Below are 21,807 nucleotides of genomic sequence, written 5' to 3'. Positions count from 1 at the left end.
TATACTTTAGACAATTTTTAGTAAGAGATTGATTTTGTCACTTATTTGAGTAGATATTAATTTTATTACCTATTCAAGTACAAAAATTTATGGGATATATAGTGTAAATGGGTTGAGTGAGTTTTCTTTTCCTTTTTGTTTGAGTCTTTTAATTGCACATTGAATTTGAAATTCAACCGAGTCAAATTCAATGGGAAGTTATAGGTAATAGGTCAATTATGGAGGTTGAACTTCAAGCAGTTACTTGTTATTTAATGTGTGAAAATGTACCACAATAATTAATAAATCCTTCAGTTTTAATTTAATTTATTTTAGCTCACATCCTTTTGTAAATATTAAATTTCCCCCCACATTAATACAAGAATATGAAGCAGCACTATATGGTTGAGTATATGTACAAAATTAATGTTGAATAGTATTAGCTTTTCTATATGTAATGCAAGCGCTTTAATAGGATAGGAACTACACATGTATGTACCAAAGTGTATTGTTGACATTTAAATGGCATATTAAAGTACTAAACAGTGTGAAACTTAGAGGTGAAACAGATGATTGTGATATAGATGACACGGTCGATCCTCGTTGAGCACATGCAAGTATAGCTTTTAAATTGGTTAAAAAGAAGCTGCAATCAGGAACGTAGTTTCATGTTTAAAACTACATAAAATTATAAATCATGAATGATAGTTATGCTGTGTATGCAAGGGCAGCTAGGGAATTCTTCCTTTGGATGACAAATTCAGGAGAGAAAGAAACGTGAGATGGGAAAAGAGAGGAATGTGTCCACTATGATATGAGAGAGAGATCAACAAGACAGTTTTCCGAGAGAAAACGAGTGGAAAGAAGAGGATATATCGAAGAAACAACAACCACAACTCCTCTTAATCATTTGATAGATGATGAAAATTGAGATTGTAAAGCAAAAACGAACATAGCTCAATGGTCATAATGCTTGAACTATCAACCTCGAAACTAGAGGTTTGATTCCCCACCACACATATTCTCGAAGAAAAAAACAGATTTCGGTTTCTCTCATGCATCCAATGATATAAAATTGTCTTCTGTGTGTGAGAGAGATGAGAGAGAGAGGGGAGAGAGAGACATGAAACATAATGGAAGTGGATCAAACTTTATTTATGCATATATCATTGATATCAAAGTCTACAGAATTAGTTGAAGGAATCAGAAACGATGTATCATACCCCACAGTCACAAATTTGTAACTCCACCCACTTTTATTTTCATGTATAAGTAATCCACAAAACAAATGTCACAAAGAAATACCAATATCAACTACATTGATGCTAAATCATGGTACACAATTTTTTTTCTTAATTAACAGAAGATGAAAAAAACTTTAACTTAGAAATTGAAACATGTGGCATATGAAATCATAAGATTTCCTCCTAATCCTACAGCCATTTTAAACTCTTTGTGGCAATTTGAAGTTTATAAATCCGATCGGTGTGATGATCACAAATCAGTGGCATTAATGGTGAATGCGAGGGAAGTTCCACGAAGAAAAAAGGAAGCTCACCTCAGTCAAAAATTCTCTCGCCAGTTGAGAAGAGCAAAAATATTATAGAGCTAAGAATGCAGAGCAACCCTGGTATGGAGAAAACTGCTCTCCAGCTTTCTGGACTTGAGAGATCTGAATTGGTAGCCTTCGCAGCTTCCAGTAGTTTGCCAGTCAAATCGACCCCGATAATACCAGCTAACGTACCAGCAGTGTTGGAGACTCCCATAACGATACCAGCATATCGAGGAGCAATATCCATATGATTAACAGCAAATCCTGCTCTCCCTAAAGCTAAGAAACCAAGAGCCACGGATGAGCAGAAGATAGCCCCACCAGAAGTTCTGAAGATGGGGATAGCCATCAATGCCAGTGATGCTACAGCAAAGCCTATCGTATTCAAGAATTTCCGGGTTCTAGTAACAGATAAAATTCTTTTTGTGACCAAGTGATCAGCAGCTATCCCACCGATATTCGAAAATAAGAACATGTTAAGGTAAGGCAACATCTTAGAAGAACCCATCTCCTGAAGGCTAAGTTTTAGACCAAGCTCAAAGTAAGTAGGAAGCCAGTTCATCAACACATATAATGCATAATGGAAGGTAAAATTGTTTACGACGATGGCCCAGACTGGCAAGCTCAACAAGATTTTCTTCCATGGAATGTTTGAAGTTCGGGTTGAAGTTCCTCCATTCTCTACTTTTACTTTCTGGTTTCCTTTGATTGGCAGCAAAGATTCACCAAAACCTGCAGCAGCAGCTTTAGGATGTTCAGAACGTGGGGGGTCGCTTGCGTACTTGAGCCAAAGTACAGACCATGTGGCACCTAACAATGCCTCAGCAGCAAATACTGACTGAGGCCCTCTATACTTCACCAGGCTCGGAAGGATAAGCATTCCAGCAGCGGCACCTAGGTACATTCCAGAGGTCGTAAGAGAAACAGATCTCGATCTCTCATGAGGAGGTACCCACTGTGCTAAAACAGTGTGGATTGAAGGGAAAATAAAGCCTTGTGCCACACCAACAAGCAACCGTGCAATTACCAAGACCATCACCCGACTCGGATTGAGTGGGACCAATGCACAGGTCAGGGACCATAAAATAAACGAGATCAAAAGAACCCTTTTCCCTCCAATTTTTTGAGCTGCCCATCCTCCAGGAACCTGGGAACAGGCATACCCATAGTAAAAGGTTGAAAGAATAGTGCCTTTGCTTGACTGGTCTACCCCCACAGCATCAGCTGCAAAGGTATAAGCAATTGAGAAGCCAACACGTTCCACATAACAAACAGAGGTACAGATGAAGGTTAAAAGAACGATCCAATAACGCTTTGGAATTTTCATCATTAACATACTTCACCAAAAAATCTATGCATGCTTTTAAGAACCTTCACCGTTGAAGATAGAGCAAAATCCCTCGTGGCTCACTTTTCAGAAGCAAGTGACTGAGGAGATATTGAAAAAAATTTCATATCTTTCAACATTATCTAGAATTATAAAAAGTGCCTGGAAAAAGGAGAGGAAAAAATTAGGACATGAAACATAAAATAGAAACCATCTTCTCATTATGAACAAAATAATTGCACGAAATCAACCAACACATTATTTTTACACAAGAAAAATTAAGCAAACAGCATGTGTCGAGCATCAGTACTGGTGGCTGGTACGTATATAAATTGTGGAAGAATCTCTTGAGAGAAAGAGGGAGAGATGAAAGCACACATTTGAGCTTCACTGTACTTTTTCTCTGAGAAGGACCTGTATAAAGGATACTATCCAAAAAGATGGAAATATAGCTGTTCGGCCTTTCATTAATATTGTTCATCTCTTACTTGATTCTAACTTCTTTTTTTTTTTTACTATACGTAGGTGGAAGAATCGAACCTCTAACATCGAGGTTGATAGTACTAACTCGAGCTATGCTCATTTTGGACATTCTAACTTAAATATGAATAAGAAAGTTAATCATTTCTTCTCTTCTTAGAAGATGGTAAATGGGCACAATACAGCCTAATGAAGGATAGAGGATTTCTTTTCTCATGCTTCATTTAGACATTCCCGGTTAGTCGAAATATTCAGATAAAAAAATGGATGCATTGGCAGATGGTATAATCTTATTCAACACCAGATCTAAGAATCGCAAAAATCATCACTTAAACCCAGTATCTGATCAGTAGAGCCAATGGGTGATTCGAGTGACCACATCGCATTCACATAAATCTAGCAATGCGATCAGGATTTACGAAGAAATGAGAAAAGTCGTCTGATGATCCAACTTGGGTTACTATCCCAGATTCTAAACTCAGGAATCGAAAAGAAAACCGGCTCCAGAAGGCAGTTAAATGAATTAGACGAAGTGCACATCGAGAATCAAAAAACAGGGACTGAAAATACACTAAATTGAAAGATAATCTATGCTCTAACGACCTAGATTGATCAAACAGACGATTCCTTATCGAAGTGACACAAGCAGAACGCAGAGATTTGAAGAGAGGAGAAATAAAACCACGAATTAAAAGCAAACCTCAAGGATGAAGAATAATTGCAGAGATTATACCTCAAAAACAACAAATGGGTAGGTCGAATTCCTGCAAAATGGCTCCAATTCAGCAGAGGAAGATCACAATTCCAGCAACAGAGACCCAGAAAAAGAAAATTGAAACAAAAATCCTGCAGAAATGTGCCTTCCAGACTAACCAAAACCAGCAAGTCAACTCAGGTACAGGGGTGGGTAAGTCTGGCCGTTGAATGCTTGAATTCGTAAGCAAAATTGCGCTCGAGTGAAAGAATCAGTCGAATTTCACGTGCATAAATGCGGAGAAAATAGGGGTTTAGCAGAATTGGGCGTTTCTTGAAAAAATCAAATACAAATAGTGATTTCCTAGAATTAATTCCAAAACCCCAATCAAACCCCGACCCAAAATTTTCCCCCACCTCTTATACCTGTCAAAGAAATCCAGGACCGTGCAATAAAAAACCCACCACCACCACCACCGGCGCAGTGATCGGAGGTTCAGCCGGCGGCGACGTCCGATAGGTGAGGAAGAGAACCGACGGCAGTTTTTCCCTTTTTCTTTTTCTTCTTTTTTGGCATAGAGATCTGATTTGAGAAACAAGGATGAGGCAGGATTATAGGAATTAGGCCCCTTCTTTGGTTATGGATTATTTCTTTTTAACCCAATCCCAACAATAAATTATCCATTGTTTTTTTTATACTTTCATCTTCCATCATAATTGTTCAATTCAAAAAAAGAAAGAAAAAAGAAATCTCTTTCTTACCTCAAATGTTGAGAAAACAACTTTATATAAGATTAATAATTCAACTTTAATAATAAATATTATTCAATTCTATATATTTATCGAAAAATTCTATCATTCATCTTTTTCTATTTTACATATTTATCAATAAATTTTATCTTACAACTCCTATACGTCAAATACAAATTTTTTAGTTTCAACCTATTAAATTTAGATTCCATAACTCAACTCTAGGGTTGGCAACAGAACAAAGTAGGGTCGTAGATGCACTCATCATCCCTGTCTCCGATAAAAAATTCCATGTTTATATTTGTATTTATTTAAATTAATAATTAAAAAACGTTGAAGATTTTTTATCATAAAATTAATAAAAAGTTAACATGAATTATATTAGAAATGAAATTTTAAAAAATAATAATAATAAAAGACATATATAAATATAAATAAATAATATTAAAGAATAATAAAAATTAATAAAATAATAAGTTATATATAAAAAATATTTTTAAAAAATATATTTAGGGTGGGGACGGGGTAGGGATACCCTCCCAGTCCCTGCCCTATCCCCGATCGGGAACCCATTTTGTGTTTTCGATTTAACCCCCATCTCGGATCAAATCGAGGATTCCTCCCTAAGGATAGGTACCTGCGGGGACCCGACCTCACGGGGATTTTTGTCGACCCTACTCAACTCAGTGTCACAAACATCCCTTAAGTCTATAAACAAAAGGTAAAATGGTTTAGGTGTCTACTCAATTGAAAATCAAGTTAAAAAATGATTAAATTAAAAATTTGATCTCTATAGTTTGATGAAAGTTAGAACTTAGTCTTTATAATTTTAAAAGTTTGAGTATAATCTCTATGATTTGATAAAACTCTCCAAAATAATTCATAGGGATAAAACTCTCCTAAATAGTTCAAAGGGACTAAATTTAACATTGGGACTATTTGATCTAGATTTATCAAACCATGGAGAGTAAATTATAATTATAAATTGTAAGGATTAAATTTTAACTTCTTCAAATTATAAGGACTAAATTTATAATTTAATTTTAAAAAAAGATTTCAAATCATATAATTTAAAATCAATAAGTTCTTAAATAATATGATCCGAAATCTATGAATTTTGTTTGTTAAAATTTTTTTTACCAAAGTGATTTTTTTTTTTTTTTTGCTCGAGTTTGAAACAAGTAGGGTTCTTTGACCTTATTAGTTAATAGTATAAATTATACTAGTTGAGTTAGGTTTAAGTTTTTAAATTTTTACCTTTCAAAAAAAAGTTTTTAAATTTTAATTTGCTTTTTTACTAAAGGTTCCGAGCCCTCGGAATTGAAAGGTAGTTGGAAAAAAATAAAATAAAATAGAATAAAATGATTGCTAATATAGGCTTTTAAAATTGATTTATTATTAAAAATAAATAAAATATGACAAAATTAAATAAATTATTTGTCGCTAAATGCGATGAAATCCCGCAATGTTTTACCATAAGGAAAATCCAAGTCAAATTTTCACATCAATTTTTTTCTTTTGAAAATATAATATTAAAATTGTAGGATAAGACTTTGAACTTCCGGCCTATAAAAAAAATAATAGGTTAAAATATCATTTTAGTTTCTATATTATAATTTTTGTTTAATTTTAGTATTTGTACTTTCAATTGTCTAATTTTAGTCTACTTTCAATTAATCTTATATGTAGTCCTTCAAAGTTAATATTTTCAATAATTGATCAAATAATAATGAGAATAATAATTCACATGTAAAAAGAATTACAATAAGTTAATATGTTTTCAAAATTTATAGTAAAAGGTTAATAAATAACAAAAAGAAAGTTTTAAGAAAATTAGCAATAAGACTAAAAGTAAGATTTATATTGAGAATATAAAAATTGTAATTACAAAAACTAAAATGGATCAAACTTAAAAGAATATAGAGTAATTGTCTTAAATAGTAAAATTGTTAGAAATATTTTTAAACATAGCAAAATGTCAATATCTATCGATGTCTATCACTAATAGATAATGATATTTTGTTATATTTATAAATAATTTAGCTAATTTTTCTATATTTAAAAATAGTCTTAAGTATATGGACCAAAATTGTATTTTAACCCAAAATAAAATTAATACCACTGTTTTATCCTTAAACTATACTCAATAGTTGCAAACCTTTTGCTAGAGATGGGAGAAGTTTATTTCCTTAAAAAAAAAAAAGGTTATTCAATTTTTTACTCAACAAAAATATATTAAATTATTATATATGACTAAATCAACTATGATAATCATTGCCACATCATTCTATCATTAGTGATCAATTAACGGTCAAAATAGACTAGGGCCTATTTAGAACTAATTTACGGACTAAAATATTTAATTTTGAAACTTGAAAGACCAAATAGATATTAAATCCAAATCTCAGGAGTCAAAAGTATATTTTGCCTAAACTTTTAAATATGTGATAATGAAAATAAAGAATAGTTTGAGATATTTTACTACATAGAAATTCTTATAAATAGAAAAATTCAAAAAATATTTACATTTTTAGAACTCTTTGATATAAAATGTAAACATTTTTAAAAAAATTTTATATTTAAAAAGACGCATTTACTAAATTTGAAGGAGCCACTAAAACCAATCATAGAACACAGATATTAAAATTTCCTTAAAAAAAGAGAGAGAGATTAAGATGAGAATTTAATTTATAAAGTTGATGACATAAAATTTCAACTTTATGAAGGATATAAGGGAACTATGTTCTATTTTTTTTTTTATATAGTAAATATAAATTTATATTCCTAAATTTATGGTTTATATTAATTTAAGTTTAACTTTCGTAAGTGTATCAATTTAGATCCTCTTCTGTATTTTTTTTTACCATTATCGTGTCAAATTTAAGAGTTTGATTAATTTATAATTTGAGTCAATCAAACTCTTAAATTTTCATAAGTCAATCAATTTAGATCTTTCACTACGACTATCTTTAAAAATAATTCATGCATCAATTTTTAAATGTGTATAAACTTCTTCAAATATTGGTTTTATAAAATGGATGATGATACTAAATGCATGGGCGATTTTCAAAGAGAAATTTGTCTAAGAGTCTTAAATTGATTCATTTATGAAAGTTTTGGAGTTTAATTAATACAATTATAAGTTTCACGGGAGATTTTCCATAAGAAATATAATGGAGGATGTAAAGTGATACACTTACAAAATTTTAGAGTTTACATTGATATTACTATTAGTCCATGACATAAATTTATACAACCAAGTTAGGGTAAATTGATATTTTTTCCCTTTGTTTTTACGGGATAATACATAAACATGATGAAAACTAAAACCCTCCAATTAATAAAGCAGGGAGTTTTCACATAGTTTAGAAACATAAATCAAACGGAATATCAATATCGACATATATTTTTATAAGTCTCGAAATTTTATAAATTTTATTTAAATTATTAATTAAGTTGTTTTAACTCCCTATCTAAGTTATGAATATTGTTATTAGTATTCATATTCATATTGGATTAAATAAATGATATTTTTATGTTTTACAAACATTTAGAAAAGATATAAGAGATATCGATGAATATTTAATATCAATATATAGGATCCTTCGATCTACGAAAATATTGCATGTAGATAGATATTTTCATTCATACACCACTTCACCATCTCACACGTCACTCTATTCATAGATCGTCAATAAAGAATAAGTAGTTATACTTAAAACATTATGTTAAATCTTGAATATCTTCATTGATGGAACCAAAACAAAAAAAGTTCACCTCATTCGAATGAAGGATATGAAACACTTGTCCCTAATATAGGAATCAAGGTTATTTATTTTCCTCTCCAGGAATGTGACAAAAATGCAAAATATTACATGCTATTGTAGTTTGGTTATTTTTTTAAGGTTCTTTGATTTGAAAAAATATATTTTTTTCTAGATAGTATTCTCCTCTTCATTCTTGATGAGGAGTCATATGAACATGTGATTGTGTTTGTCATTTGCCGCTTTGAATAAAAAAATATATTAAAAAATTCTTCAACCTTTTTATTTTAATGTACCACTAAATATTTAGAATTGCGTTGATCTTTAGCTTTCTTTGACAAAAATAACCAACAAATTATTGAATATATAAAGTCAAATACTCTCATTATGATTTGCATGTTTCCATAAGATATGGACAAATTTGCTGCAATTTCCTTTATATATATATAATTGTTTAAAAAATAATTTTTTTTAAAAAGACTCTAATTTCTAGGAGTGCAACAAAAAAAAACTAAAAAAACCGACAAATCGAACCAATTCAGACTGATCCATTGGTTTGGTCTCGTTCTGGACATATTAATTTGTCTTCAAAGAAAACCAAAAGTTATTGGATCGATTTTGGTTTTTTAATTGAAAATCAATTAAAATCAAACCAAACCATAATATATATACACTTAAATTTTAATGGATGATGTACTATTAGTATTTCATTTCTTGGTTAACCGATGAATTGTACTATGACTTTTATTTTTAGTACTTTAGGTGTAAGTATATATTTACTATTTAGACAAGATCTAATTATTATTATCTAAAAAGAAAAGAAAAAATATCTACTTTCAATCTAAAAAAAAAATAAAAGGCCACCCAATTTTAATTTGAGATAAAAAAAAAAAAAAATAGAAGACCAATTCAAAACAAAAATCAAAATAAAATTGAAAAAAGAAGAAGAAGAATAAGGAAAATAACCCATTAGGTCCAAAACCGAAAACCAAACCAACATGGAACCAATCCAAATCATTGGTTTTGTCCTTTATTAGACATCATTTGATTATAAAATCAATTAGTTCGAAACCGAACTGATTATTACCCCACTAATTTCCCTTGTTTACATTGTTTCACAACTGTCGTCATAATTTGTAATTTTTTTAATCTGTATGGGTCTACCAAATCTTAGTTTAGTTTTTTTTTTCCCCTTAAAACAAGATTAAATTTGTATAACATTACTAAGATTAAGAATTGAAATTCTATATATACGAATTGATGGTTCAACAACAATACTAAGATTGATCGATATATTTTTTATAAATACATAGAAAACATTGAGAATAAATAAATCTCATTTAATTAACCTGAATATAAATACTAATGAAATGAGTTGAGAAATGAGCACTATTTCTTAATCTTGTTCTACATTGTTCTTAGTTTATAACAGAAGATTCAGAACTAAAACTCGTCTGCATCTTGAGAATCTGTACATGAAGAAAAGGCTGAAGTTAGAACAGATATTAGAGTATTTGATTCATTTGCCCCATTTCCTTTTACGATTCTGCCCTTAATTTGCTTGAGTCTGATCCATAACCTCCTTAAAATAGCAGTGACTTAGCACTGTATTCGGCTCAATAATCGAATGCATCATCGGAAATTTAAGAAGTATTTAAAAAAAAGAGACATTTTAAAGATGTGTTTAGATGAAAAAACGTGATTTTAACTATTTCAAAATTACTCTCAAACGACATATCCGTAAAGAAAAATTGTCACTATAAGCCCGATTTTTCTCCTTATCAAAAGGCATAAAATGTCTCAAGATGCAGGAGGAGGAAGTTAGATAACTCAGTGTCAACTAATCACGCATAATATTCCTAGAAAGGAAAGAAGGATGAGAGAAACAAGAGAAGAAAGGCCAATGATCTTCATGATTATAACAATATGTACTCTGGGTTCTCCAGAAATCAAGATACAAACACTGTTATTGTATGACAAAATCTAATCCTGGGAAAACAAATTATGAGAATTCAACGATTTATCAAACTTAATCCACCAAAGTGATGTAATATAAATTTATTAGTAGAGAAAGAAGAGATGTTTGATTATTCAAGCCAATACATTTATATGTAACATCACTTTATCAGATCAGATTTGAAAAATCAGTTGAATTCCCAAAAATTTAAGAGTTATCTGAAGGAGGGGGAGGGGGGTGTTGCTATTAATCTCCTGCATTGTGCAATATTGTTTTTGTTGGTAATTTGATTAGCAACCCCTCTACAAATTACTTAAACTCAGATATGTGATACAAGATGAACAGAGCAGAAAAATTATGATAAAATTATTTTTTTTCGAAAAAAGAAAAAGAAAAGAAAAGAAAACTATATGCACAAATGTGATATATGTATATATGTGTGATAGATATACACATATATCACTCTTTTAACTTACATGAGGGGACTTCCAGAAATCATCTTGGACCGGACAATTCATCGGGAGGAATTTCAGCAGTAGAGTCAAGAATCCAAGTCGTACTTGGGTGGGGATTGCGGCTTAAGTCTTGATGAAACCGCTCCTCTTTTTGCCATTCTTCCCATCTTTCAGCTAAACCATCACCCTCAAGCATCCGTACAACCTCTGACATCTTAGGCCGTTCTGTTGGAGTCCCTTGTGTGCACAACAAGGCAACTTGTATAAGCTGCTCGACTTCGTCGTCGGGATATTTTCCCGCAAGATCGGGATCAACTAGTGTTTCCAACCTCTTGTCTTTCAGAAGTCCTTTCACCTATAATTTCCAGCGTGAATATAAAAGTGAATAATTCCCTAGGGTCCAAGCTACCTTGTATGTATATATCGATTATCAAGTAACGAGCAAGGCCTGAATCATAAAACTTTTAAGGCCTCTAAATTCATACCTGTCTATTCAAATACAAAGCCAATATGCATTATTAGATGAACAAATAATACTTATGACACCGTGAGAATGTAGTCCTAACAGGTTGAGGAAGCAAACCTTTAAAAAAATTAGGTGTTTGGGCCAAGTAGTTGGGAAGTGTGAAGTTGTAAACTCCACACCTTGTTTAGCCCTAGGAGTTCGTGAGTCCCACTACTAAAAAAAATATCAATTTTATGCCTTATTAACTTCTTACACTGTGGGCTCGAGTCCACAACTCCCCAGATTTCATAACTCTTTGGAATCCACGACTCCACTTCTTGCTCCAAACACCCTCAAGAGATACTAATAGACTACATGATGAAAACCCTTTTCAATTAATTGTACTACTTTTAGTGATACTAAACTAATAGACTAAACCATAATTTCTAGGTGTCAAAATATTAATGAGAAGAATCCAAACATATTGAGGTAAGGCAAAACATACCCAATCAAGAAGCATGACATCGTCATCATTTGCAAGCCGGGCAAGATCAAAGGCCCTCTGTCCAGTTATGAGTTCAAGAAGCATTACCCCATACCCAAAAACATCAGTCTTTTCAGAAGATTTTCCAGTCGAAAGGTATTCAGGAGCTATATGCCCAATTGTTCCTCGTACTGCAGTTGTGACATGAGTATCTTTGTAGTCCATGAGTTTAGCCAACCCAAAATCACCAACAACAGCTTCATACTCCTCGTCAAGCAAAATATTTGCAGCTTTCACATCACGATGAATAATCTTAGGATCACAATGATCATGTAGATAAGCAAGCCCCCTTGCCGCTCCCAAAGCAATGCGTTTTCGATTCAACCAATTAAGTGGAGGTTGTGCGTCTGGACGTTCTGCAATAATGTATAACCAAAAACAAGAGTGTCATGTGAAAATTAAGCATGTGCTATGCTTGTGCATAACAGTTGATTTTCATTCACTGATATCGCTATTAATCATTATGTTTACTTGCAATACTTTTAAAGTTCAACCATACAGTCCTTTCATGTGATTGGGATTTATGAGAGACCTGATCAGTATGTAATCCTTTGTTACCGACTGCAAGGATACAGTGGTTTAAGATCCATAATATATGTAATACTATGAAATAGTACCTCTCAAACATGATGCTACACTTCCGTTAACCATAAATGGGTAGACCAACAACCGCTCAGTTGGTGTCATACAAAAGCCACGCAAGCGGAGCAGATTACGATGCACAGCCATGCTGATCATCTCTACTTCTGTTTGGAATTGCAGCTCCCCACCCTGTGAACGCTCCTCTTTGAGTCTTTTAACTGCTACCAGAGATCCATCAGCCAGCCGTCCCTTATAGACCTTGCCAAAACCACCTCTACCTAGAATATGTTTGTTGCTAAAATGATCTGTTGCAACTTGTAGTTCCCGAAGAGAGAACCTCTTGAGCTGACCAAGATGAACTTCGGGATCCTCTTCGGCTGTAGAAGAATTGAAATGGAATAAGGAATCCTCTAAAATAACAAAGGAACATAACATTTTCTTAACTTTGTTGCCAGTACACTGACCAGGTACATCAAAGAAATGATCTTGTGGTTTCTTCCGACGCCACAGAGCAACAGCAACAGCAGGAGCAGCAAACAGTAAAGCAGCAGCAGCAGCAACTCCACCAGCAATAGCTCCAGTGGCACTATTACCTAAGGCCATGCACCAAATTGAAAAGGGATAATTGCGTCATAAAGTCATAGATTAACCAACAGTGATAAATGACCAGATATATTTTTTTGTCCTTTTAAGAAACAAACTTTTTGTTGATATTGATTATTTAGAAGTTGCAACAAAAACAAGAAAGTAATCTTCAACAGGGAGAATAAAGCTTAAAACCTCAATTCATAACCAACTTTATCTGGAAAACTTAGAAAAATAAATAAAGTAAAAAGAGGTTTCATGTTGTATAGTAGTTGCTGAACAAAGAAAATAAAGAACACAACGCAACAGTTTTATATTGATATCTAGCTACATCCACTCTCTCACACCACTCAGAATGTTTGTCTTCAAATATATTCTGCTTTCTTTCCAACCATATTTCCAAAAACCATGTTTCCCCATATCATCTTTATTTCAAATGCCAAAGATGGAACAGTCTAGTATTGGCTATATCTATTTGAACATGTCTAGTACTGTAAATGGCAGCTAGAAAAACACTGGAAATAATTGTATTTTAAAAAATGAACAAGGCATAAGGTATGCTACAATACAGAAGAAATACCACACTATCCCCATCCCCATCCAGGGGCAGTTTGTACAGAGTAAATAAGAAATAATAGAAGTTAAAAGGTTACTTAAACAACCACAAGAAAATATGGGAAAATAAAGTCAAAATGTACTAAACCAATCAGACAATTTGAAGACCTTTAAGCTTTAGAGAGGCTTGGAGTTCTCTCTTAACTTGAACACACGAAAATAGACAAGAAAATCGGTAAAAAGCTAACAAACCTGATACGGGGCTTGGTGAAGAAGGTAGAGGAGGTGGTGGAGTATGTGCAGTAGATTCATTAAGACGATTTTGGGCAAAACTGCGTGTAGAAGGATGGTCATCAACTCTACTGGGCTATTGTAATAAGATAAAGAACTAATAATAATCACACAAAGTTTATTACCTGATAGGGGTAAAAAGAGAAAAGGAACCATTGACCGGGATATCTCCAGTTAGCTTGTTGTATGAAAGATCCCTACAGCAAAGTTGAATGATAATGTTACCTAAAACAGAAAAATGAAAATGATAGGAAAAGTGCAAGAATTACTGGTCCTTAGGATAAATATTAATAAGCACAACACTCACAGGACTTGTAAGGATTTAACATTAGTTAATGACATTGGAATCGTTCCCGATAAGCTGTTGTTGTTAAGACGCCTAATTCACATATGAAGAAGAAAATCATGTTAGAGAACCACTTAATAGTGAGTTCAGAAAAGGCACATAAATATAACCGGGGGGAGGGGAGAGATTGGGGATGACAGAAATTTAAAGCAAAGCAGAAAATATGTCTGCCAGTATTAGCAATTGTTTTCCAACCTAAACGGGTATAAAGCCCCCCTCTTTTCATTAACAATCAGAGTGCATCAAGAGAACTCTCCTTCCATTTTTGTCATGAAAAAAAACCATTTCATAGAAGAAAGCGGAGGTGCTATAGACAACTTTGCCTGGATGTAGACAAATACGCATATAAAGTATACAGTGGGGGAAGGGGAGATTGGGGATAACAGAAATTTAAAGCATAGCAGAAAATATGTCTGCCAGTATTAGCAATTGTTTTCCAACCTAAACGGGTACAAAGCCCCCCTCTTTTCATTAACAATCAGAATGCATCAAGAGAACTGTCCTTCCATATTTGTCATGAAAAAACCATTTTATAGGAGAAAGCGGAGGTGCTATAGACATCTTTGCTTGGATGTAGACAAATATGCATATAAAGCATGCAGTGGAGGCGGATGTAGATAATACCAAAATGTAAATTCTTCTTTGGTCTCCTTGCTTGGAAGGCCGAAGCACAAATAAGGAATCCTAACCTCCTCTGTTAGGAACCGAGGTAGTATGGGATGTCTTTGTCCCACATTGGTTAGAATGGGATGACCAATGTGGTACTTAAGTGGTTTGGCTCTCCCACCCCAATCGCTAGCTTTTGGGGTGTGGTTCTTCAAGGTGCTTAAGTACCTAACATGGTCTCCTCCCACTGCATGCCTGTTGAAGAATGAGCCAGCGACTCATAGGCAGTGGCTTGGTTAAGTGAACCCACCTGAGCCGAAGCGAAAGCGAGTCTTCATGGGGCAATTGTCACTGTTTATGGACCCGAATCTAGGTGATCTATCCATGACCAAGATGAAGCTTGGGTGAAACTAAGTGGAGATCTAAACCGACTGATGTTGAAGAATCAGCGGATGAGTTGTGGTTAGGAGTGAAATGTCACTCGAACCCAGAGCTAGCTGGTTCTCCCTGAAATGCCTTGAGGTGCAGCAGTTGACTGGACATCTAGAGGTAAAGCACTGTTTTGGTATGGGCTGCGAGAGCATACCAAATCGAGGCACTCTCTAAATACTAGATATGATCTCAAAATAACAGGGGTCAAGGTCGGCCAGTGAGACGATGGGGGATAAGCTTCATCATCAAGAGGGAAACATCCCAGATCACCAACTAAGGCCCCTAAATGACCGCTCAGTGATAAAGGAGGTAGGGGTGTAGAGACAGCCAAGAGGTTTGCCTAGAAGCAGCCACCCTTGAAAGAGTGCGTAATAGCTCAAGCGCTCTTGCGTCGAAGATGAACGGGGCTAAGCGATTTTCCAAAGCTATGGGATGTAAAAATGCATCGGTAAGGCGTGTTAAGTACTTAAGCACCTTAGAGAACCACACCCCAAAAGCTAGCTATTGGGGTGGGAGAATCAAGCCACTTAAGTACCACATTTGGTCATCCCATTCTAACCAATGTGGGATAAAGGCATCNGCGTAATAGCTCAAGCGCTCTTGCGTCGAAGATGAACGGGGCTAAGCGATTTTCCAAAGCTATGGGATGTAAAAATGCATCGGTAAGGCGTGTTAGGTACTTAAGCACCTTGGAGAACCACACCCCAAAAGCCAGCTATTGGGGTGGGAGAATCAAGCCACTTAAGTACCACATTTGGTCATCCCATTCTAACCAATGTCGGACAAAGACATCCCATACTACCTCGGTTCCTAACATCCTCCTAACGCCTACTTGATGCATTCACTACAAAAGAAGATCTCACTTCTCGGCACAATAAATTCATCCTTTTTTCCTTTGCTCGTAACTACTCTTTGATTTCCACTCATACTAACACTCCCCCTCGCTTGTAGGCTTGAAAATTTGTAGACGACCCTACAAGTGGAGATCGGTATTAATTGGGGAGGAAATGACATTACTGGGGTTTGAACATCGGACCTCCTACTCTAATACCAGGTTAAATCATCGATTAACCAAAAAACTTAAGCTAATAGGTTATGATAAATTTAATTATATCAAATCAACACTACACCAAAAGCTATTAGCATCTCTCTCTCTTTTTTTTTTTTCTTTTCATTTTTTACAAAGAGGTCGTGTACAACAATCTCAACTACACAAGCCTGCCCCCCACTAGCTAACATAGAAAGAAATTATCTAATAGTAAAAGTATCAATGAGAATCTCTTCACAGCCAGGCTGAATCAGGCCACCACTTAAGGTAGGTATGACTTGAGCCACATGCATCATTTGATAAATGCACTCAAAACACCAAACCAGCCCTCAAACTTGGCTTGTCAACCATGCTTCCCTTCCCCTAAAAATAATGCTCCGTGCTGAAATCACTTTCTTGGATTGGAGCAACAAAGTAATTAATAGTTTGCTCCAAGACTCTGCCACAAGAATATGATGCTGTCCTAGATGGAGCTAGAAACCAATCTTTACTTCCCTAGGGCTTGCCTCAACTACTAAATCAAATTTTAGGTGGGCTTGAAAAAGAATTAACCAAGCCTTGTTACTTCTTCTTTCTCCAAGTAGAGTCACAGTCAAATTTAGTGCCTCAAAAGGCATAAAGAAATGAAGGTAACTTACACATGTGGATTTAATTAAAGATCCTGATATACTATACTAATATGAGTAGATCCCATAGTCCAAGTGAGATCATCATGACATAAGAATATATGATCCAACATTCCCCAGTTCCTTGTATTGATTATGTTTTTGTTTCTAGTTTGGCAAAAAGATAAAATTTAGTTTTGTTTGATATCCCATAAACACAAGCTAAATAAGTTTCTGGCTATAATGTAGGAAATGTGCAAATGTGATCCTTATAGTCTATTGTTGGCATGACCCAATAGTACAAGTGTCCGAGAAACTAATTCTAACTAAAACAAAGGGTGGATCTTTACCAATTTCAGACACTTGACTCAATGGAAGCCAACATAGTATGCATCAAGCACAAGTTTGGGATTGAGTTACGAGAAATTTTTTACTTTATTTGTGCCCTTATTAGACTACTAAAGGCATTAGTGCCCCTACCCTAACTATTAGTTTAGTGGAGGTAGTTCATCTACACTAACGACTTCTGAAAATCCTACTAATAGAAAAGGTAAAATGCAAGGAACCAGGATCATAAAAGAGGATCTATAAGGCTTTTGATAAAGTCGATTGGTGTTCTGTGGATAAATAGTTGCATAACCAATACATCCTTTTCATTCCTTCTCAAAGGAAAATCTAGAACAAAAGACACACCCTAACATCAATTTACATCCCAAATGGTTTTTTGGCTTCAAATTGGAGCTCACTTCATAATTCTTCTTGTAATTACCCAATCAATCTTATTTGTGCCGATCATTCTCTCCCTCTACAACACCAAAAGAAAAACATCTTGCAAACGTCTGTAGGAAAAAATTGTAGTATCAATATCCGACCTAATTTATCACATTGGATCCTTAAAGACTAGAACAAATATGCCCATATATTTGAATGAGAACATCACATCATCCAACAAAGCAAAGAAGAAGGACCATAGACAATTGACTCTTCTTAAATAGAAAGGAATGGCCAAACCATTCCAGCTAACCAGAGATGGATGACAACAAACGAAACCAACTAACACTAGGAGATGACTAAATAATGCACTCCTAAAATGCTTTTCTATTTTTTATTTACAAAATCAACCAACCTAAGTAGTCATACCATGATTGAGTTTGAAGCACTTCCGTTGATTGAATCCATCCATAACCTAGACCAAGGAGCCTTCACGAACAGAGCATCAAAACATCAACATCCAAAGATCACCTTCTGCTTCTTCAATGGGTGAGCAATGGGGAAGGAGTATGTACGCAAGTCGACTGGTCAAAGATAAGCCACCAGTGGCTGAGAGGAAGTGTGATGCCCCAAGCCTAGGATTCGGAATCTAGATTCGACACTTGATGGCCCCGACATTTCCCTATATCACCTGCAACCTAGTGATGTCATCATTGCTTGTCTTGGATGCTTCCAAGGGTGAAGACTATCCCCACAAACCAACAAGGGTCCTTTCAGCATATATTTTCCTCACTCACATGCTTCCTAGGAAAATTCCCTGGAAGTCACCCAACATAAGAATTGCTTCAAGCTAAGCACGCTTAACTATGAAGTTCTTATCATTGAGTCACAAAAAAGGAAGGTGTACCTTATTGATATAGGTAGTAACTTTAAATTCTTTTTTAACCTTTCGTTAACCATACTTTTATATCCTTAAAGTCCCCCTCATTTAGATGTGATCTCAGTTCATTCATGTCCCACTCCTAAACTTGGGGCGTTACATATCTTTAGCAATGGGGAGGGAGCACGTAAGTAAGTCGACTGGTCAAAGATAAGCCACTTGTGGCTGAGAAGAAGGGAGCAGCACCTTGTCAAGTATAGGTTGGGTTCTACTTGAAGAAGCAAGCTCGTTACAAAGAACGCCAATGTGCAGTATCCTCATTCTAAATTTTAAAACATTAAGTGGCAAAATGTGTAGAATAAAGTAGATGTTCCAACTATTCGCATCTTTTTTTATGAATAGTTGGAATAGCAAATATCTACTATATGTTTAAGCAATACAAAAAATGACTATCAAATAAATAAACCATGTAGCAAAAGCATGGGAAAACGGTAGAGAAAAATTAAAGCAGACACTAAACAAGATTACTAAAGGGGGAAAAGATTAAGGATGTGTAACCATACAGGAAACGCAGTTTTTGAAGCTCGCCAAGTGTGATTGGTATGGGACCAGTTAAATTGTTCAAGTAAAGATCCAAGCTCACCAGGTTTGTCAAAAGCCCAATCTCCAACGGAATTTCTCCACTAATATTGTTACTGTAAAGCTCCCTGTCATATCATACCAGTTAAAATTATTTGCTACAAAAATAACTATAAAAAATAATTGCACTCCCTCACTTTTACTTTACAAGAAATCCAGTCAATTGGATCTTTGAGATAGTTTCTACCATTTCTTTCTAATCCAACTCTAGGTAAAGGCTTAAAGACTAAGATGTGTTACACTTATGAGTAATGTAAATCATAAAATTTGATAAGAAACTATATGACCTTGATCAATCAGGGAAAAAAAGGTAAATAAACAAAACACAAGTAAACTTGATCTATAAATTCCTTGAATTTCTACAACCCAACCCGGACGAGAGAGACGTAATCAAGATGGAAAATCTAAAATAAAAAAGATCAGTATAAGCATAAATTGATGAAGACTCACAAATATTGCAAATTCGGAAGATCACCAAGTTGTGGAACCAACGTACCAGATAGATTGGCATTTCCAAGATCACTGGTCAAATAAAAAGGAAAAGATTGAGGGGCAGCATTCATAATAATAAATCCCAAAAGCAACATTTGTTTGAAGCTCCCAGTAGGCATAGAAGCTTACACTCGAGTGACACTATTCTCACTGTCACAGGTGACATGGAACCATGTGCAAGGATTAACAAGTGTAGGATCCCAACTCTGTAGTACACCATTGGGATCTTGTAAATTTGACTTTAATGCATTCAAAGCATCGCCTGCCCCCACAGAAGTTCATAATAGTTAGTCCAAGAAACAAGTATGCACATATCCACATCCCAGTTCATGCATTCAAAACTTTAATCAGAAATGAAAAGTAAGGGGAGAAACAAATAAACTAGGTAAAGTGGACGTTGCAATCTTTAGAAAGCCAGTCTCGAGCCAAACAAAACTTTAAGTTCGATTAAGTTCCCATATAGCTAAAGCTTAGCCAATAAATGAGCAACATACTTCAAAATCTCCATAAACCATGTTTCTTATTCCAAACTGTTCAGTGCTATCCCAAAATGTAATCACACGGATCGGCTTGTATTAAAGTATGTGCAACATAGCTGGGAAGAAAAACGGCGAGTGGAAATAATGAAACCCAAAAGAAAAAATCTAGAGCTGTTTCATTTCAGCTATACCCAAATAGCTAAATAATTCCCAAGCATCCCAATTTACATAATAAGATTTCCGGGCGATCAAACAAGTGAAACAACACAGATGGGTCGCATTCATAAAGTCATAAAAACAGAAACAGAAACAAAACTCAATGATCAAAGATAAGCCACAGCGGATAAGAAATAATGAGAAAATTCAAGAAGCAGACCTTCAGGATTAGCAGAGAGCAAGGAAGCAAAACCCAGCAAGAAAATGATCCATAGAGAAGAATAGGAAGAACCCAACATCACCGACATAACGCAGAACAAAATCCCGCACTAAATTGTACAGTCGAAACAATTTGACATAGCGAGGCAGAAGGGGATTTGGAAGGACATGAATGAAAAAACCCAACAGAATCCTCGAATCAAAGCTCCATGTTCATTGACCGATTGATTCTGTGGGAAACTTCGAGGAAGCTGCTCAAAACGTGAGGAAACCCCGTTGACCGCAACAGGACCGAGGAGAATTGAAGGGAAAATGCTAGAGCGGAAGAAGAAGAAGAAAGAGAGATGAAATTGGGAAGATGCAGAGATTCAGAGCTTCCATAAGAGAGGGAGAAAAGGAAATTGGAAGAAAAATTCGGGGTGGGTTGAAATGGAAACGAAAGAAAGAAGAGAAGTCGTTGGGTTTGGTTTGCTGTAGAGAGCTGGCTCAAGGGCTTACATTTTCCTTTTTCTATTTTGTCATTGATTTCGTTTTTTTATTTTATATTTTATTTTTATTTTTCATTTCCACCGTTTGAACGGTCAAACCACCTTCCCACCGGCTACCGGCTGCCAGCCCCACCCTTTTCCCTTTTTCCTCCACCTGTTTTTTCCTCCCTTCATCTCTTGTGGATTCATTGCAATACTCACACTTACAAAATCTAATTAAGATGGTTAAAATACCATTTTCACTAGCTTGTTTTCAAATGTAGTAAAACATACTATAATATTTATAAATATAGCAAAATTTTATTATCTATTTATGATAGATCAGCCACGATAGACAGTAAAATTTTATTATTATTTGTAAATATTTTCAACAATTTTGTCATTTAAAATAATTTTCCTTTTGATCCTTATTTTTTAAGTTAGTTCAATCTTAGACTTAGTACTTTCAATTGTCATATTTAATCAATATACTTTTAATAAAACTTAAATTTAGTTGTTACTTTTGGTTTATTGTTGATTTTTTAAAATGTTAAATTTAGTCATCACTGCTAGTTTATCGTTGATTTTTAAAATAATAAATTTAGCCATCACTGTTAGTTTATTGTTGGTTTTTTTAAAAACTTTTTGTTAAAAAAAAAGCTTTGAGGACTAGATTTAAGATATATTTAAATTGCAATGATTCAAATTAGACGATTAAAAGTATTGACACTAAAATTGAACAAACTTCAAAATATGGAGATTAAAATA

The 21,807-nt window shown here is 34.4% G+C and overlaps 2 protein-coding genes across 2 annotated transcripts; both read right to left on the bottom strand.

Moving 5' to 3' along the window:
• Nucleotides 1–1,208: 1,208 nt before the first annotated feature.
• LOC120091101 (probable anion transporter 5) lies at nucleotides 1,209–4,685 on the bottom strand. Its single transcript, XM_039048942.1, has 2 exons — nucleotides 4,072–4,685; nucleotides 1,209–3,020 (listed from the first exon to the last, which is right to left on the bottom strand). Exon 2 carries the CDS (start codon nucleotides 2,865–2,867, stop codon nucleotides 1,539–1,541), a length of 1,329 nt encoding a protein of 442 aa, XP_038904870.1. The 5' UTR covers nucleotides 2,868–3,020; nucleotides 4,072–4,685; the 3' UTR covers nucleotides 1,209–1,538.
• A 5,744-nt stretch (nucleotides 4,686–10,429) lies between these two features.
• Nucleotides 10,430–21,090, bottom strand: LOC120090415 (BRASSINOSTEROID INSENSITIVE 1-associated receptor kinase 1-like). The gene is made up of 11 exons (XM_039048055.1): nucleotides 20,574–21,090; nucleotides 19,848–19,980; nucleotides 19,677–19,748; nucleotides 19,151–19,294; nucleotides 14,267–14,338; nucleotides 14,085–14,156; nucleotides 13,921–14,000; nucleotides 12,993–13,121; nucleotides 12,564–12,905; nucleotides 11,908–12,302; nucleotides 10,430–11,312 (listed from the first exon to the last, which is right to left on the bottom strand). The coding sequence occupies exons 1-11, from the start codon at nucleotides 20,659–20,661 to the stop codon at nucleotides 10,998–11,000; spliced, it is 1,842 nt and encodes a 613-aa protein (XP_038903983.1). The 5' UTR covers nucleotides 20,662–21,090; the 3' UTR covers nucleotides 10,430–10,997.
• Between the last annotated feature and the right edge of the window lie 717 nt (nucleotides 21,091–21,807).

The sequence above is a fragment of the Benincasa hispida genome, chromosome 11 (genome assembly GCF_009727055.1).
Source record: "Benincasa hispida cultivar B227 chromosome 11, ASM972705v1, whole genome shotgun sequence".
Lineage (NCBI taxonomy): Eukaryota > Viridiplantae > Streptophyta > Magnoliopsida > Cucurbitales > Cucurbitaceae > Benincasa > Benincasa hispida.
This window is presented reverse-complemented; position numbering and strand designations above follow the sequence as displayed.

Coding starts and splice junctions, on each gene's coding strand:
- LOC120090415 (XM_039048055.1), bottom strand. CDS start 20,661: ATGTCGGTGATGTTGGGTTCTTCCTATTCTTCTCTATGGATCATTTTC. Junction 14,157..14,266: donor GTTAAATCCTTACAAGTCCT/GTGAGTGTTGTG, acceptor ACTTTGCTGTAG/GGATCTTTCATACAACAAGC. Junction 11,313..11,907: donor ATGTCATGCTTCTTGATTGG/GTATGTTTTGCC, acceptor TGGAAATTATAG/GTGAAAGGACTTCTGAAAGA.
- LOC120091101 (XM_039048942.1), bottom strand. CDS start 2,867: ATGTTAATGATGAAAATTCCAAAGCGTTATTGGATCGTTCTTTTAACC.